At 36.8% G+C, this 19,740-nt stretch overlaps 1 protein-coding gene across 1 annotated transcript in view; it reads left to right on the top strand.

Moving 5' to 3' along the window:
* Nucleotides 1-19,740, top strand: part of TCF12 (transcription factor 12) — a 420,600-nt gene that overhangs the window by 384,289 nt on the left and 16,571 nt on the right. The window contains 3 exon segments of the mRNA XM_043982756.1: nucleotides 5,599-5,672; nucleotides 6,665-6,736; nucleotides 7,521-7,727. Coding sequence (XP_043838691.1) covers nucleotides 5,599-5,672; nucleotides 6,665-6,736; nucleotides 7,521-7,727 — 353 coding nt within the window.

Below are 19,740 nucleotides of genomic sequence, written 5' to 3'. Positions count from 1 at the left end.
TATGAAGGAGGTATAGTGTAGTAGAAATAGCCTAGACTTGGCATTACAAGACCTGAGTTCAAATGTGGACTCTGCTGCTTATTCCCTTGATCACCATAGAATTTAAATTCATCTGTAAAATGAGGGGGTTGAAATAAATCTCTCAAGGATCCAGCAATAATCTGATAAAAATGACCAATTTCCAAAAAGCCTGGTGCCCAGCATCATCCTTCAAAGTAATCACAGCAGCTACATGCATACAACCTGAAGTCATTCACCAGATATTAATTGAGTACCTGCTATATGCAAAGTCTTGTGCTTAATGACTAGAGAGGCATGGGTCAATATCCCCAGATTTGAGGCACTGACAGTTTAGAAAAGGTATCTAACAATGCAAAGCTATGAGCTCTAAGTACCAAAAGATTAGCATAGATGTTAGCAACAAATAGAACTATAAGAAATCACTTTGGTCAGGACTAGAATTATGTATTAGATACTGTTTGAAGTAGGCTTTGGAAAATGGCCAGTATTTAAGTAGAGAGAGAAAAGTAAGGAGGGTATTCTAAATAAGGAACCTTGGCATAAACCGAGGCACAGAGGTGGGTAACATTGAAATCAGTTTGACTGGAACAGCGTTCATGTAGAGACTGCCAGACTAAAGAGTTTGGACTTTATTGTGTAAGCAGTGAGGTACCATTAAAGGTCTTGATTAAGCATGAGAGAACAACAGAAATGTGGAAATGCCTGCACTGGATTTCTCTCTGACACATAAAATATTGGATTTAGTTCTCATAATTAATTAACCAGCCACAGTAGGTAAAATTCTTGCTAAATCCCACCCAGAGTGAACTATGCTTTGTAAATCAGATCAGTAGCACTGGATGATTTGATGATCAAAGCTCTTCCAGATTTTCTTGTCAAGCAGCTCTCACTGTTCTTATCCCAGCTATCTTGGTTTCTGGGGGGGAAAATGTTTAATGTATCTTAATATCAGGTACGTTTACTACAAGCTTTCCTGAACAGAAGCCAGTTTTCTTGGGTTCTCTGCAAAGAGCCAAAGGCACTTTCAAAAATAGTTTATTAAGTTTCTATTCTTAATAACCAAAGTACTAGGAGTATTTTCTATGTAGTAATAACATAGTAAGAGTGAGACTTCTCATTCATCTTATATAATGCAGTCTAAGCCCAGAATTTTATGAGATATTAGAGCTGCCAAGGATCGTAAAGATCTTCTAGTCCAAACTCCTGATTTTACAGATGAAGATACTGAGGCCCTGAGAGATTTAAGTGACTTTCTCAAGATCATAAATAACAGCCAGAATCTGAAGCAGGACCTCTGAATACAGTACCAGTGCTCTGTCAATAACATTCTCAATAAGTTAATCAGGAAGCAATTATTAAGCACTTACTTTGTGCTAAACACTGCTTATACTAAGATTAGTGGAAAGAGTCCTTTCCTTCAAGTAAAATACATTCTAGCCAGAGGAGACAACAGGTGTGTGTGTGTGTGTGTGTGTGTGTACACACACACACACACATATATACATATACACACACATACATAGAAAATGGATACAAAATAAATACCAGGTGACTTAGTTGGGAAAACACTAGGAGCTTGGTGGATCAGGAATAACCTCATGTAAAGGGAGATACTTGAACCAAATATTGAAGGAAACCTAGTGATTCTGAGTGAATCATTTCTCATTTTTTCACTTCTCACAGCAGTGAGAAGAGAGTGTTTCTAGACATGGGTGATATGTAGGACAAAGGCATAAAAGTAGAAAATGGAGTGGCATGAATGAACAGCAAGGAGGCCAGTCTAACTTAACCACAATGTATGTACAGGGGAGTTGATGGACATTAAAGCTGTCAAAGTAGATTGTGGGGACAAGTTGTGAAGGGTTTTAAGTGTCAAGCAGTTTATACTTGACCCTGGAAATAATAGGAAGCTACTGGACGTTTTTTAGTGGAAGGGAGTTACGTGGTCAGGTTTGTGCTTTAGGAAAATTAAGTTTGGCAGCTATTGAAAGGTAGATTGGAGAGGGAAGAGACTTGAGGCAGGGAGACCATTTTAGGAGGCAGTTGCAATTGTCCAAGCAAGAGATGATGAGGACCTAACCTAGAGTGGTGGTTGTGTGAGTGGAGAAAAAGAGATAGGTACTTTTGGACTACTTGATTTTCTATACTTCATATTGATGCTGCAATTGGTAATTACAGGTTTGAGTTGATTTGTAAAACAGTTGTTGCAAATGTAATTATTGCCAAATTTCTTTAAGAAGTCAAGTGCAGAAGCAAGACTTTGTGATAGACTTCAGCACCAGTGTTTGAGAGTTGGGCCAGCCATTTGTAGAGATGGAATGAAATATAGTGGGCTACATTCCAGAACTTGACGGCATTGTCTTCTCCAGAGTTCATGTTATTGTTTAGTTGTTTTCAGTTGTGTCCAACTCTCCATGACCTCATTTCGGATTTTCTTGGCAAAGGTACTGGGATGGCTTGCTATTTCCTTTTCCAGCTCATTTTATAGATGAGGATACCGAAACAAACAGGGTGAGGTGACTTGCTCAAGGCCACACAGCTAGTAAGTGTTTGAGGCTGGATTTGAACTCAGGTCTTCCTGACTCCCAGTTTAGCGCTCTAGCCATTGCACCACCTAGCTCATGTTTAGTCATTTAAATCCTCAGTTGCCTGGGAAAACAAAGGAGTCAACACAATATGTGCTGCCACTTATATACAAAGGCCATATTGTTGACCTGTCATCATCATCCGACTGTCATAGCTCCACTTTACTTATGTACAAAATACTTTTTTAATCTGTTATTGCATTTGATACTCAAAACAACCTTGTGAAATACTAGAGAAGGTGGCATTCTCCCCATTTTACAGATAAAGCAATTAAGACCTAGAGAGAAAAAGTAACAAGGTCCAATATCACATAGTTATTATTGGTAGCAAAACTAGAACCCAGATTCCTTTACTCCTAGTGAAGTGTTTGTCCTAATATAATATGCCACCTCCTCCTCAAGGTGGTTTTGTTGTTGTTTTGTTGTTTTGTTTTGTTTTTATGATTAAAGATGAGTTGTCCTTGTATTCTTTCTCACCTTGTTCCCCTGGTGACCAGCAACTTGCATCTTTGAGGTGACTAATCAGGCTAGCTCTTGAGTTTCACACAAAGGAATTGAATTGGTTATCTGTATTAAAACTCACATAGGGTTTTAATTTGTGACTTTGATCGGCTTGGTCCTACTCTAATCAATTGAGTAGTAAAAGACCAGCCCAGTCTGGAGTAAGTCTAGTAACCATGTTCTGTACTGTTTTATAGGTTACTTTGTTTTCACACTAGCATTAGGTTCCCTCAAGTCCAACGATCATTTTATCTGAATAAACCACTTACTCACCTTGTGACACTTGGAGACAGAGTAACAAAGACACTCCCCTAAGACTTGTTTGGCACAACTAAATCAGAAACTGTTGCTAATAATCTTGAGATGTTTAAACTCCATTTGTTTAGTTGGAATTTCATGTAAGTAAATTAAAATTTCCAAACTAGAAGTTCATTCAAAGAACAGATTGTCTAAGAAAAAAGGGGAGTGGGGGCAGAGAAGACATACGAGAAACAATAAGGATGGTTGCAAAAGTGGAGGGAAAGATTTAGAAAGTTTAGCCCTGCATCTCCTACTCCTGCCTCACACAGCCCTACAAACCCAAGCTGTCATGAGGGGCTGCATTTCTAGTGTTAGCCTTAGGTTGGATTAAACACAGCTTCTTAATTCCATTACTTGAAGGCCAGTAGAAAGGCAGTGTGGTGTAATAGAATGAGTACTAACTAGACTTGAACCTAGGAAAAGTGAGTCCTGGCCCCAGATCTACTGTTCATTAGCTGTACAATCTTAGATAGATGTTTTCTTTGAAATTCCCATTTCCTTATCTAGAATAAATAGGGATAACAGTCTTGTAGTATCTATTTCACAGGGCTGTTGGGAAATAATGTGTAGAAAGTGCCCTGCAGACCTTCAAATACCCACATTAATGTAATCCAGGATTATTAGTCACAGTAACTAGAACTCAAAGGGACCTTAGGAGTCATCTAGGCCAACCTCCTCATTTTACAGATGAAGACCCCCAAAGTGAGAGAGGAGGAGAAATCTGACTGACATCACAGAGCTTTAAAGAGGAAAGCCAAGGTTGGGGGCTCTTTCTACTCCCTGACAATGCCATCTTATATACATTGCAAGGAATCACAGTAGATCATTACTGGTCACTGTTAGTATGGAATCTTGGAGCCTCCAATTTACCCGACCAGAATTGCAGGAAGATTTTTTTTAATGATTCCCTTTTCTTAAATGAACCTCTTAGTTTAGAGAGCAGCTATTTGAAATCATGTCATTAAACTTCATCTCAGTTTTCTGGCTGCAGAGCTCTCATTGTCACTTTAAACATAAGTCCATAGACCTTTCCTTTAATGAGCTGTTTGGGATTTCATGTGCATAATTTATTACTACATTTGCTTTATGATTATGTTTGCAAGTCTAATAAGAAGCCTTAAATGGACACAGCAATAGTTTACGTCTGTATTCTGTTTTTAAGAGATACTTTGTTAATTGATAAAGAAAAATACATGTTACGTCTTACCTCAAGTTTTATATTTAAATTTTCCTTACTCAGCTACTAAAGCATACATATAATTAATTATGAAATGTTATCTGGTCATTAGGAATATGTCTCTTCTTTCAACTTGCAATAAATATACAGATGATGTGAATATAATTGCCACTTTGCTATCCAGCCCATGAATGTTTTGTTCAGTTGAAATGAAATACAGTGTGTTCTAATTTACCTTAATATATCTGAGATAACAAATGTATAGTAGTATTCCATTTATCTTTTGCTTTCCTAAATGTCACTAGATTAACCTGTAACAAGGTTGTAGTTGGAACAATTATTTTTAAAAATGAATAATTATAATCTCACATTTCTAATATAATTGGTTTTGCCCTTGTAGATCTTTTCAAAAGAGAAATTTAGTTGTGTCTTTTTGATTTACTGTAAATAATATATTTTCTAAATCAGAATTGTAATAAAATTTATAAGGATTTTAGAACAGTGTGTTTTTATTAAAATGAGATATGGGGATTAGTTGAAGGCTTTAAAATCTGACATTATACCAAAGATATTAATAAAATATTCCTTCCTTTCAGTCTTTTTTTTGATTTTCATTTTTGTTTGCTTCTCCTCTACATATATTTTTCACCTTTTTTTCTATGATTTCTATAATTCTCTCATTTTTTCAGTCCTTCCTTCATTTTTCCTTCATTTTGCTAGAGTTGGAGAACAAATTACCACTTAGCAAAGAGTGGAATTTTTGCAATGACATCTTAAAAATCAGCTAATATACTTTTGGGTACAATATTTTAGGTCTGTCAACAACCAACACAATGCAAAACATCTGCCACTTTTTAAAGCCTTAAATAGCTCAACTTTCACACTATCTTATAAAAAAATCTATTAAACTTAGTAATATATCCTTATTTCCTTTCAGTACATCATAAAGATCTCTAAGTTAACCTGTTGTCTGGGGGATTTTTTTTTGTTTGTTTCTGTTCTTTCTTTAAACAGGTGCTAGCCAGTGGTCCAGACCTGGAGGCCAACCCCCCTCATCTCCAAACTATGAAAATTCTCTCCACTCCCTGGTAAGAGCTACTTAAAAAACAAACAAACAAATATCATTTTTATTAAGAGTTGGGAGTTCATTTTAGTATAAACCTTGCATATCAATGAAGAAAACAGTAGGGTAGCATTACAAGTGAATTCTTTGCTAACAAATGGTCTAGTTCAGTTAAACAACATAAGATACATTGGGTGTGTCTTTTGCCATCTGTTCTTTGGACATCAGGCTTCTGGGCTTAAGACATCTGGTGTTAAAATACTGTTATGAGATTCCCATATCTTTGACAAACCCAAAGCTAACTCCTATGTGCACTTCCATGTCTACAAATAAGGGAAGGGGATGCAACAAAGAACAAGACACAATTTTTAATCTAATTGTACTTTTGTATGTTTTTACATGTGAAGAAAGTATGTGCTTTGTACATTGCATTCCTATTCAAATATCAAAACATATAAATGTTTCCTATGTGGTGGTAACTTTTTTATCATAGGGAACATTTTCTTGTGCTCTGCCCAGGAAAGAATATATAATATATTTATGTTACAAGTAAAAGATAAAGCAACACAGAAGAATTCAGGATTGTTCTTGTATGTACTTAATGTGTAGAGCTGGTGGTAGGTTAACATTTGTTTTTTCTGTGCTTATATTCATTGTATAGGATTAGAAAAAGAAATACTTAATGGAATATTGAGCTAGGCTTTGCGTATCTATTGATATTTCTAGTTTCCAAATAAAATTTCTTTTTTCTGTGACTAACAGAATTGTTTTAATCAAACGAAAATTTTCTTCTTCTCCCACATTTTGTAATCAAATGTAAACAATATGGACAACTTAGAATGCTAACCTTATAACTCAGAATTAAGCATTTAGCCTTCTCATACCTTAATACAAGCAGATCTCTATATTAACTTAACTAACATTTTATGCTGACACGCACATCAGCTATTTCCTCATCTCTTTTTGGAATTAATCTTAACCTGTGCTTTGCTTCCTGTTCTGTCTTGACTTTGCCAGAAAAATCGAGTTGAGCAGCAACTTCACGAGCATTTGCAAGATGCAATGTCCTTCTTAAAGGATGTCTGTGAGGTACTATTTCTCTTTAGATGGTGCCTTTTTTGTGTTCCAGTTAATTCCACTCACCAATACCACTTTAAATCTTCAAGTAGTACAAATTACAAAGTCTTTTAACCTCAAACATTTTGCCATTTCATTTTCTTATAGAATTGCAAGAGTAGGCTTCTTTTTCTTTTGTGTTCAAGAGAATGATTGGATTTCATTGTTTTGTTTTGTTTTTGAGTGGGACCTACTGACATATGCTTTTGATTTTGAATTTTCTAATGTGTGAATCTATATACAAACACACGAATGCATTTGTTTCCTCTGGTTTGTCAAAAACCCAAGTTTGGATGTGAGCTATGTATGCATTATTCATTTTCAACTAAACAACTAGACCTTGGTTGATTTGGGGATCCTTTGCTTGTGCTTCTTCCCCAAATTACCACCTTTCCAAAGGGTTAGCATCATTTTAGAAGTTATCCCGTTCCCCCCCATTCTTCCTTTTATCAGTAAGACTGTAATTAAGTATCTGATACAGTAATCTGTGATCTGTTATAGCACAAAAAACATTCCACCTTACAGTAGATTCATTTTGAGAAGCCACTGTTCCTGCTGTGGCATTCATTTAACATCATCTCCAGATAGCCTTTCTTTTCCTTTTGGTTCATAGTGCCAGTAGCTGCTTTTGAAGCCACCCTGATATTGCATTTCACTTGCTGTTTTCTATGTATCCCAAAGTAGAGAACATAGCAGCATAAATGAATTGAACAGACAAACCAACAGTGACTTCCATGTTCCTTTTCAATCTCCACAGCAGTCTCGAATGGAGGATCGCTTAGACAGACTGGATGATGCTATCCATGTGCTACGCAACCATGCTGTGGGACCTTCTACCAGCCTTCCTGCTGGCCATGGAGATATACATAGTTTATTGGGACCATCCCATAATTCATCACTTGGAAGCCTCAATTCAAACTATGGAGGATCAAGCCTTGTCACAAGCAGTAGATCAGCATCAATGGTAATTGTCTCCGTAATTGTTTGAAACATCTAAAACACAAAATGCTCAAAGTGTCTTTCATGATTGTAGCAATACATTGGGGCTTTGTGATGGATTCAAATTTAAGTACATTTCTGGGAACCGAAGCTTTTACATAATGAACATTTTTATCCAAATTTTTACCAAGTACCAAAGGTTATGGAAAAGTAGCAGGTGCAGTTATTGACCATCAGTTGGTATGCAGTTGAAGGGACTTTTTCCCCTTTTTCCTTTTTTGAAAGGTAGTTGAGGAGTGGCTTGAGGGGCAACCTTTATAGACTTTGGCTTGGTCGTTGGCCCATAAAATCCTGCTGTGACCATGTGTAGAAAGCAGAGAGTTTCTGCAGAGAGCATTTTAGCTTATACATGCATTTTTTCCAGATGTGTAATAATTGGCAGAACAGTTTTTCTCCTTGAAATAGCGGATAGGGAGTCTGAATAGGAAAAGCAGTCAAGAAAGACTGAATTTCAAGTGTTCTGGTCTGGAAAAGCTGTTTATTGTAATTTGGAACTAGTCTTCAATAGCAGATGCTGGCTGAAGCCTGGAAGAAAGCGGCTGGAATGTGAAACCCTTGTTTGTGCAGGCCCAAATTTAAACTTTTTTTCCAAATGAAAAAATACAAAGGGGCGGGATAGAAGGGGAGGTGGGTTGAGCACAGCTGTAGTGTAAGTAACAATGGAGAGGAAACAATTTTAAATTAATCCCCAAGAAGAATAAAATAATTCAATCCATCTTTTCAAAAACATGGGAACTGTTCTGAGGGGGGAAAAAGTGGGATTATAGGGCTGTACACATCAAAAATGTATGCTCAATGTCTTACATTACTCTTTCCCCAAAACATTGTTTTAAAGAAAAGAAGCTCTTTTTGAACCTGCTTATTTAACTATTGCCATGTGTTTGCATGTTTATAGCATGGTTTTTAAGGTTCATTGCATGCTGTGAAATATTCGCTTATAAAACAGATTCCTAGCTGCAAGCCATGTGATCAAGGCTAAAACTCACCTATCATCAAAATAATTAGGTACCCCAATTGCTGAAGGCTTGTGTTCTGTAAAATAGGATTGGTTCCAGATTTTCACATCCACATGTAAGACATCCGTTTATATTCCTTTCAGAGCCACTGTAGTAAACATCAAACAAGGTTGCTAGGTTTCCTATGAACAGCATTTTCAGCAGCATAGCCAGCTTTGGGTGCTTGCATAACTTTGTACCCATTTTTACAAATGAATTAGGTTTGAAAAAAATCTCCTGCAGAATAGCTAGGTGCTTTAACAAAATATGTTGTTGATACTACCATTTGGGAATGCTGTGCATTCCCAAATGGTAGTATCAACAACATTACCAACATGAAAAATGGTAAACCAATGATTATAATGGGAAATTATTGCTTCTTTCCTTGGAAGATTGACTTGAGAAGAGAATGCATTATACAGAAGTCATGAGACTGAGTCTCCATCAGACCTTGTGCCAATATAGCAATGGGGTCTTTGCATCTCTTCTATTCTTGACCTCTTTTTCACTCCAGTCTCTCCTCCATCTCAGCTTAACTGGCAAGTTAACTGCTTCTATTTTGATTTCGCTGTTATTTGCATTTTGAATCTAGGAGTGTTTGTACAACTCAGGTTCCTCCCTCCTGACTTGTTGCTGAGGTGCCTCTTGTCCACTATCTTTGAATTATCATCTCTACCTGATCGGCTAGACATGCCTTAACAGGAAAAAGAATTTCTCAAAGATCCCAATACAGAGGAACCCTTTGAAGAGCCTAATAGATACATCCTCCAAAAATCCTCATTAGCTACTTTGTAACACCAAAAAGTATAGGTAAAAAGAGTAGCTTCCAGGGCAGCTAGGTGGCGCAGTGGATAGAGCACCGGCCCTGGAGTCAGGAGTACCTGAGTTCAAATCCGGCCTCAGACACTTAACACTTACTAGCTGTGTGACTCTGGGCAAGTCACTTAACCCCAATTGCCTCACTAAAAATAAAAATTAAAAAAAAAAAAAGAGTAGCTTCCAAGTCATCTTGAGTAGTCCGTGGACTTCTAAAACCTGAAGTGAACCAGGATTAGACTATGAAACTTCAGCAAGACAAAAGAACCTATAGGCTCTGCAATTGTTGGAAGCAATCCAGAAGAGTTCAGTTCTTATGCCACTGAGTATAATTCTTAAAGGATATAAGAATGAGGAAAATAAGTGAACTAACTTTCGTGTTACCCTACTGGGATTTAAACTGTAGCACCTCCTGAAGGTCCTGCGATATAAGTTTTCATTGCCTGGCTTTCACCAAAGAGATCAAAGCTCCAAGATGAAAAAAATTTGACAACGTCCAGGTAGTGGCTGTGACTCGAGGCCCCAACAGGGAAATTGACTTCATAACCTTGGGTCTTTTTGGTGCACAGTCTCAACTGAAAAAGGACTAGAGTAAAATAAAGATCAAATTCTGCCTGATGTTCTCTCAGAGCAGGCCGAGGCATGCTTCTGGGAAAGATCTCGAGGCAAGGAAGACTGCTGCCTTGGCGCTCTCTCATCCGTGATAGAGGACTTCCGTCAGCACAGCTGGGAATCCTGCACTTTGCATACACACTTGGTACCCACCCATATGGAATAAACTCTTTCCAAATGTTTGGAGCAGTGTCTGTGTGTATGTGTGTGTTTAATGTTTGGAGTGTATCACCATAACCACTGCCAGCCATCCTCAAAGTAGCCTTCCTGGTTTGGTTGTTACCATCCTCCAACTTCCAAACACTACAACTGCATTGGGAATAAGTAATGTGTTAATTCTGTGTTCTGGAGTTAGTCTTCATTATCAGCTGGACTCTGACTTGTCTCATATTAAAGTTCTCTCTCTTTCGACTTTCTTGGCACAGGTGAGATAGAAGAAAGAGTTGTTTTGGTTTAAAAAAAAAAAAACAAACCCCAAAATGGATGTTAAAAAAATAAAGAGATTACAGTCTAGCCTCAATTTACTAACACTTTATTTGCAACATAGAGTCTGTGCAAGAAGCTTCTTAAGGAACATTTGTTTTTCATTATTTCATTCATTTATTTTTTAAACCAAATAGACTCATTTTGATTCAGTTAAAATACCATTTACACAATGTCACAGAACATCCAAATCGTTCTTTGCTGTTGCTAGAGTTTTGTTTAAATGAATACATTATTAGAAATTTCATTCACCGTGGTTGCTACATTTTCCATAAGCTAAAGTTGATATGGAACTGACTCCTAGAAGCTTAATAATGGATTCACAAGTAAGTGAAATGCTTCAAAAACCCATTTTTGGGAAAGGGGAAGGTGTTACATACACATCATCCCTATCCCTTTACTTCCTCCAGAATCTTTCTGTTGCCTTTGTTTTGATGGGTAGTTTGAAAGTTTAACTGGCTTTGGTTTGGGTAGGCTAGGATGATAGGAGAGTGGAATTAAATGATACCTGATGTCATGACAAAAGAACTATAAACAGCTCACCATCTCCAACTTAAATTATTGCTGATGTTTTTATTGCAGAGATTGATATTTTTACAGAGACAGAAACTTGTTTGTTATACAAGGTTATTTGTTGAATTGAATTCTTTGTAGTCAGCTGGACTAAGAATTGTTTCTATAGTCATAGAGATAGTTTTACAGTTCCATTACCTTGTAGAGTCAAAATAGTCCTGGATTTGGAGTGAGAAAGCCTACGTTCTAGTCACTTCAGTTCAGTAGACCCCAGTTTCCTTACATGTAAAATGACAGGATCGTTTACTATGGTAGAGAGAAGATGGGGTGTCTAGTTAGAATCTGTGTTCAAATCTCAGCTCTGCTAGTTATGTAACTGAGCAGATCCTTTTCCTCTTTCTTGGACTCAGTTTCTTCCTTTGAGAAATATTGCAGCTGGATGAGATGATTTCTGAGGTCCCTTCTAATTCCTAATTTTATGAATTCAAAGGTCTCTTCCATATGATCAACTAAAGCACATTCATTCTGGATATGTGGAAGTGTTATCTGCCTGTTTGGGGAAATAATAATTTTATATCTAAAATAGGAGATCTTCTAGTCATTGAAAAATATAGTTATATGGTTAAGCATCAGAATACTTGAACTTTCTGCTATTGTTTCCAAACAAGATTCTCAGACATTATAGGTTAGCAATAAATAAAGCTTCATCTGCTGAAGAGTTTTAATCTAAGATGTTTCATTCACTTAACACACAAACAAAATTAAATTTCCCTGAAAGATGATGCTTTTGGAAAAAGAAACTAGGAAATGAGTAATTTCAACTCCTTTTTATGTGATTAGTGTAACCAGTCATGGTTTAATTTTTAATATTTGCTCAATTTTTGAGCCAGGTTTTAAAATTCCAGTTTACTTCATTTCCTTTCTCCTTTGGAATTTTATAGTCTTGTGTTTCTCAATATTTGCTTCAGGAAAATGTTATAACAATCCAAGACTTATCAAATTAGTATTTGGCATCAAAAGACTATTGTGTTTAATATAGCATTTAAAGCTTTAAATTGGCCCCCCAAAAAAAGGACTTTGGGAACACATTGAAATAAGTTACAGTGTTTGGGTTCCTTCCTTTTTTCCTGCTTATTTATTTTAATGATAAATACTTAAAATGAACTGCTGAAAAAAAAAATTGGGGGTTAAAGGTAAGACTGGAGATTAGTAATAACCTTATTTGATCTAGGCCATTCCAGAGGCCCCAGAAATATTAGGTGTTTGCCTACGACATATGCTTGCTACTTTGGTACCTTGTCAAGTCTTTCTTTTGTTTAAAGATAGACTACTACTCTGTCTTTAATGTGAAGTCCTCTGACATCTGTCAGTCGTTCCCCATCGAAGGTGTGATTTCATTTTCAAGCTGGTGTATAAGAGATTAAGAGCTTTCCTGTTTATAGGAGCTTAGTTCTTATTTTCTTGCATATTCTTTTTTTTTTAATGGTTGTTAATGATACTGGATAACGTTTCATCCTTGATTTCTTTTTTGCCTTCGTTGTTCACCATACTAGGGAAATTTAACCCATACTCATTCCTGTGGGTTCTTTTTGCTTTTTACTTTTGCTTTGTTTCCAATATAGAAGTAAATAGTCCCACGTTATGTCTTACTATTTGAAAGTACCTCACTCAATCATTGAAAAATTGAAGCCAAAGCCAATTGATCTAAATCTGTTAAAAAACCCACTTTCTTAATGCTAAGAAACTTTATATCAAATTGCTTGAAGGTCACTGTGGATAAATATTTTAAAACAAGATAGCCTGTGTAAGTCTCTGATATATTCTCTCTTATGAAAAAAAAATAATAAACTGAAAGCAGTTTTTACTCCCCATCCATAGAAAGGTCTTTTAGAAATGCAGATTGGCTTCGTGCACTGCAGAAATTCCATCCGCACAGTTTATGCAGCTTCTGAGAATACCTCTACTAGTTTATGTTTTCTAGGCAATTTCTATAAGCAGAAAAAGTATTTGTGGTTTATTTTCATTAAGCCTACATCATTTTAAAATGCCTTTTAAAGTTTGTTCCTACTTTTTAAAGTTTTAACATTTTCATAATTTAAAACCATCTTCTAATTTGAAAACGTTTTTATGTTGCTGCCAAGATAATTGCTAAAAAAAAAAAAAGACACAGTGAAACTGATTTTTAAGGTGGCAGTTATATATTCAGGGAAATCAACGGAATGTAGGTAAGTCTTACCCCCAAAAAAAACCCTCTTCAGAAAAGACAGAATAGCTTCAAAGTGAAAAATGCAAACAATTCTTTAATCAATATATGGATTAATATTAATTAATTGAAATCAGTATTCAGTGTATAGTACAATTTGGACAAATGGGCTGCATGAGACTCAGAATCAGAAGGGGATTCACACAGTACTTTTGGGTTTCTACCCTAATCTACCATCCTCTTATTCATCAGCTAATTAGATTTAACATTTTCCATTGTGAGTACTAAAGCCATTGGTCAAATTAAATGAAAACAAGTCCCTCTGTGAGTGCTCCAGCAAAAGTATGGCAATGGATGGGGGGTGGGGAGGGAAGAGGAATGAGATTTTAGAATGCAAGATGATGTCATTTTCTGGGATGGGGCTTTTATTCTGAAGTGAGGACCTCCATGATTATTGAAATTTGGAGGATAGCAGGGGGAGCAGTTCACCCTCCCCTGCTACTCTCCCAATAGCAGCTTGTCAGCTGTATGCTAACAAGATGAACAATTAAAACTCCATCCTATCTGGCTGGCCCCAGGGCCCCTGACTCAGACAAAGGACTGTTTGTACACCTGTTGTGTATGTGGACAGAGCCATTTGAATGCAGCTCTGCAGATTAAAGGGAGGACACTGGAGCAGAGAGTGAGCAAGGGTTAAAAAGGGATTGTAAGGACTGTGAAAGTTATATTCTCCAGAAAATGTAAGAGGGCCATTTGCAAGGGGAATCAGGTTACAAAGAGAAAGTTTCTGCTAACTTCATTAAGATGAGAAAGTCCAGACTTCAAGCTCTGTACTAGTCTGAGGATTTTATAGAAAGTTTATATTTTTGCTCCATGTGCCAATAAATAAAAATGCCTTCATTTGGAAGTCAATTTATATTAGCATGATAAAATACTTAGTTAGAATATGCCATGGAGAGGTACTTGTTCATTGGCTAGATTTTTTTTTTAAGGCCTTAGAAGTTGAAGACAAATCTCTGGTAAGATGGTCATCATCAGGCAGCTAGATGGCGCAGTGGATAAAGCACTGGCCTTGGATTCAGGAAGATCTGAGTTCAAATCCGACCTCAGACACTTGACACTTACTAGCTGTGTGACCCTGGGCAAGTCACTTAACCCCCACTGCCTGCAAAAAAAAAAAAAAAAAAAAAAAAGATGGTCATCATCTGCCAGCCACCCTAGGGCTCAACCACTTTAAAAAAGTAAAAGAACACAATTTTTATAACTCTAGCTTCAAAAACCAATGAAAACTGAAATCAGTAGTATTGGGAATTTGGCAGATGCAAATTTGACTTGGTAGGCAAAATATAGTACTTTGTCCCTATCCTTTTTTTTTTTCTTTTTCTTTTTCTTTTTTTTGCAGGACAATGGGGGTTAAGTGACTTGCCCAGGGTCACACAGCTAGTAAGTGTCAAGTGTCTGAGGCCGGATTTGAACTCAGGTACTCCTGAATCCAGGGCCGGTGCTTTATCCACTGCGCCACCTAGCCGCCCCCCTGTCCTTATCCTTTGTTCTCTTTATTTATCCAGTTGAAATGGCTAACAACGAAAAATCACATTTATGAAATTAAAAAATGGAAATATTGAAAAGCTATGAAATTTTATATTATCATCATGTCTACCATTTAAAATTAATATAGGCTGCTAAAAATGCAGGAAACCTTTGTTTTAAACTCATATTGGCTTAATTCATGCAACTTTATTTCTAGAAGAATAAAAAGAAAGTTATAATATTTAGTTCATTTCCCATTAATTACTGTAATGTGAAGATGCAACCAATACTTTAGTAAGCATTAACATGAGAAGAAACCTGTCAGACTCAGGATTGATTGTATTTGCTGCCTGTTTTCTGAATCATTTAGAATTGCTATGTTGATCCTTAGATGTAAGTAAGCCTAGGGTGTTTTTTTTATTGCCAAAGAAGTGGAAAATTATATAGTGTTTCCCTGTTTGTTTTGTTTTGTTGGGTTTTTTTAAATATATGGGCATCTTCTGTTTTACACACCATCTTTGTTTCACTTTGTACCTTTCTCCTCTCCCCTTCTCAGTGAACTCTCCCTTGGGGGGGGGGGGAATAAAGTTTAGCAAATTTAACCAACACATGGACTAAGTCTTACACAGTGTTCTACACCCATAATCCCTTCCCTGTACAAAAGGTGGGAAATACATTCTTAATAGTCTAGATTCATAATGTTCTAGAATGTTCTTTTCTTTAGGGCCCAGTTGGTATCATAGGTTTTTTTTAATTGTTTTTTTTTAGTCAACCTACCCCTGAAGAGACAGGTTCTCCTTGTCTCTAACTTGCAAAAAGGTACCCTCATTTTAAGAACAAGCATAATCAATATGCCTTCTAAGGTAGAGTTTTATGAAACATGTAAAAAATGTCTCTTCCTCCTTACAGATTTCACAAATAGTTTTTCATTTTTAAGCTTTACTTCCCCACTGACTCAATTTTTGGTCATGTAAGCCTATCTGTCAGTTTCATAAAATTTATGAAATATTAATGGCATATTTGGGAACTCTTTCAGAAGATGTTTACTGTAGTATCATGAAATTATATACTAGTTTAGAAGACATATACAATCAACTCTTGGTTATCCGCTCCAATAAAAACTAGTAATAGGAGCAATCCTGAACCAGGAGCAATCGCTAAACCATCTGAATTTGGTTTAGAGCCATTAAATCATTGGAAATGGGATGAGGATGCACAGCAACGTATTTTAAAAATAAATAACTTAAAGGTGGGGAAGGATGTTGCTTCTCAGAAGTACAATAGAATGTTTAGTGTAATATTCACAAAGTACTTAGGTGGCTGAACCTAAAGGCAGGAAGTGCCCCTCTTAGAATCAGAAAGACCTGACTTACAGCCTCAAACACTTTGTTTACCCTGGGCAAGTCACATGACTGCTACCCACCTCAGTTTCCTCATCTATAAAATGGGGAATATACTGGTTCCTACCTCTTAGGGTTGATGTGAGACTGACATGAGATATTTGTAAAGCATTCTGTAAACTTTAAAGCACTATATAGCTGTTATTATTACAACATATCTAGTCCTGTGCCAGAATGATCAGCAACTGACCTGAAACCTTGGTTTTAGTTCCATTCTTATATTCTGTTTTGGCTCATGGGAAACCATGTATATTAAACAAAGGATAAACTTGCATAAGGGCATTTATCTCTCTCTGGGTAAAACCCATACTAAGACATGAAAGATAAAAGCTATATTAATTACTCAAGAGGGATTCAAAGCTCAGCAGTTTACTAGGATTGAAGGATTTATTGAAAAACATTGGTTCTCATGTGTAACTCTGGGCAATAAACCTATTTAATTAAAGGCTTAATCTTCAAGTTGACATGTTTGCTACTGTTCCACTAAAAAGCTTCATCTGTAGCCAGTTTTAACAAGAATACAATACTAGACCATTGCATGGGCTGAGCTGACCTGTCTTTGATGGCCATTTTTAGTCAACTTCTAATTGCATTTTTTTTATTAAAGATCAGAATTAACAATTTGGTATTTTATGTACTCTAAAAACTTTTGCACTAAATTATCTGAAAAAAAATTTTTTTTTTTTTGGTGAGGCAGTTGGGGTTAAGTGACTTGCCCAGGGTCACACAGCTAGTAAGTGTTAAGTGTCTGAGGCCGGATTTGAACTCAGGTACTCCTGATTCCAGGGCCGGTGCTCTATCCACTGTGCCACCTAGCTGCCCCCATCTGAAATTTTTGATTAGTTTTTTCCTTTTTTTTTTTTTTTTTTTTTTTTTTTGCCAGGGGGCAATGAGGGTTAAATGACTTACCCAGGGTCATACAGCTAGTTAAGTGTCCAGTATCCAAGGCCAGATTTGAACTCAGGTCCTCCTGAATCCAGGGCCAGTGCTTTATCCACTGTGCCACCTACCTGTCCCCAGTTTTTAAAAATTCTTTTATTTATTTATTGGTTTTGGGGGGGACAATGAGGGTTAAGTGACTTGCCCAGGGTCATACAGCTAGTAAGTACCAAGTGCCTGAGGCCAAATTTGAACTTGGGTCTTCCTGAATCCAGGGCTAGTGCTTTATCTACTGCACCACCTAGCTGCCCCCTCTTTCCATTCTTTAAAAAAAAAAACAATTGAAGGACAACCTAGGGAAAATATGAGAAACAATGAAAATATGTACATTTAGCAAAAGTTAATACATATTTATACTTCAGTGTAAGTACATGTTATAAATTATTTTAAATGCTATAGCTTTCTAAGGAATTAAATAGATTAATTAAAATCAACATGGTTATGAATTTACTTGTAGGAAAAAAAAGCCCTGGACTTAGAATTGGAAGTCAGAAGTTCTGGGTTCGAATCCCAGCTCTTGACCATGAGCAAATTACTCAACCTCTTGGGCCTCAGCTTCCTTCTCTGTAAAATGAGGAGGTTATACTAGATGACCTTTTAGTCCCTTTCAGCTCTAAGATCTTATGGTTTATCATTATTTTTCTGTTAAGGATTTTTTTTTTTAAGTGAGGCAATTGGGGTTAAGTGACTTGCCCAGGGTCACACAGCTAGTAAGTGTTAAGTGTCTGAGGCTGGATTTGAACTCAGGTACTCCTAACTCCAGGGCCAATGCTCTATCCACTACGCCACCTAGCTGCCCCAAGGATTTTTAATTAAAGTTTCATTTTTTAATTAACAAATCTTTTTTCTCTTTGTCTACCCACCCATTGTTGTTACTATATAAATTGTTCTCCTTAAGACTTATATGAACTCAGGGGCAGCTAGGTGGCACAGTGAATAGAGCACCAGCTGTGAAGTTGGGAGGATCTGAGTTCAAATCCAGCCTCAGACACTTAACACTAGCTGTGTGACCCTGGGCAAGTCACTTGGCCCCAATTGCCTCACCAAAAAGAAAAAACAAAAAAACAAAAGCCTTATGAACTGATGCAGAGTGAAGTGAGCAGAACTAGAACATTGTACACAGTAACAGCAGTACTGTACAATGACCGACTAAATGACTTAGCTACTCTCAGCAGTACAAAGATCCAAGACAATTCCAAAAGACTCATGATGCTGTTCACCTTCAGAGAAAGAACTGATGAAGTCTGAATGCAGATAGCATACTTTTTTTTAGGGTGTTTTTGTTTTTGTTTTTTTGCTTCTTTCACAACATGGCTAATAAGGAAATGTTTTTATAATCTTTTTGGGGCGGCGGGGCAATGAGGGTTAAGTGACGTGCCCAGGGTCACAAAGCTAGTGTCAAGTGTCTGAGGCCGGATTTGAACTCAGGTCTTCCTGAATCCAGGGCCAGAGCTTTATCCACTGCACCACCTACCTGCCCCCTATTTTTATAATCTATATCAAATTACTTGCCTTCTCCAAGAGGGGTGAAGGGAAGGAGGGAGAGAATTGGAACTCAATAGTTTTAAAAACTAGTGTTTAAAAGTGTTATTACATATAATTGAAAAAAATGGGAATTTTTTAAATTGTTCTGCTTTTACTCACTTCAGTTTCCATCAGTTTATAATAGTGCGATTTTTTTTTTTTTTTTTGGTGAGGCAGTTGGGGTTAAGTGACTAGCCCAGGGTCACACAGCTAGTAAGTGTTAAGTGTCTGAGGCTGGATTTGAACTCAGGTCTTCCTGAATCCAGGGCCAGTGCTCTATCTACTACGCCACCTAGCTGCCCCCCAAAATTGTTCTTTTTTATAACATTGATGCTATAGTATAAATTGTTCTTCTGGTTCTGCTTACTTCATTGAGCATCAGTTCATACAAATTTTTCCATATCTCTTTGAAATTATCTATTTCTGAGGGTATTGTTCGGCCACTCCCTACTGATGGGCATTCTCTTCGTTTCTAGTTTGCCACTACAGAAAGAGCCGGTATAAATATTTTTGTATGCCAAGAATCTCTTCCTCCTAATTTGATCTCTCTTAGGCATAGCTTTATTAATTGCTGTTCATTCAGGTCCTGGGTTATTTTCTTTATTTCTGAATCATCTATGTTTTTATATCTTGATATCATGCTAAGGATTGGATTCTCTAAGTTAAAAATACAAAGTATGGGGCAGCTAGGTGGCTCAGTGGATAAATCACCAACCCTGGATTCAGGAGGACCTGAGTTCAAATTCAACCTCAGACACTTGACACTTACTAGCTGTGTGGCCCTGGGCAAGTCACTTAACCCTCATTACCCCACAAAAAAAAATACTTAGTAAGAGGGTAGGGCACTGGGATTAAAGAGGTCTAAAGAAATGAAAATTATTAAAGGCAAGAATTGCCCTATGCATGCTAAGAAGTTGCAGAGAGTGCTGAATCAGTAATTTATCAAAAGGAAATCACTCCAAG

This window comes from Dromiciops gliroides, chromosome 2, assembly GCF_019393635.1.
Source record: "Dromiciops gliroides isolate mDroGli1 chromosome 2, mDroGli1.pri, whole genome shotgun sequence".
Taxonomy (NCBI): domain Eukaryota; kingdom Metazoa; phylum Chordata; class Mammalia; order Microbiotheria; family Microbiotheriidae; genus Dromiciops; species Dromiciops gliroides.
This window is presented reverse-complemented; position numbering and strand designations above follow the sequence as displayed.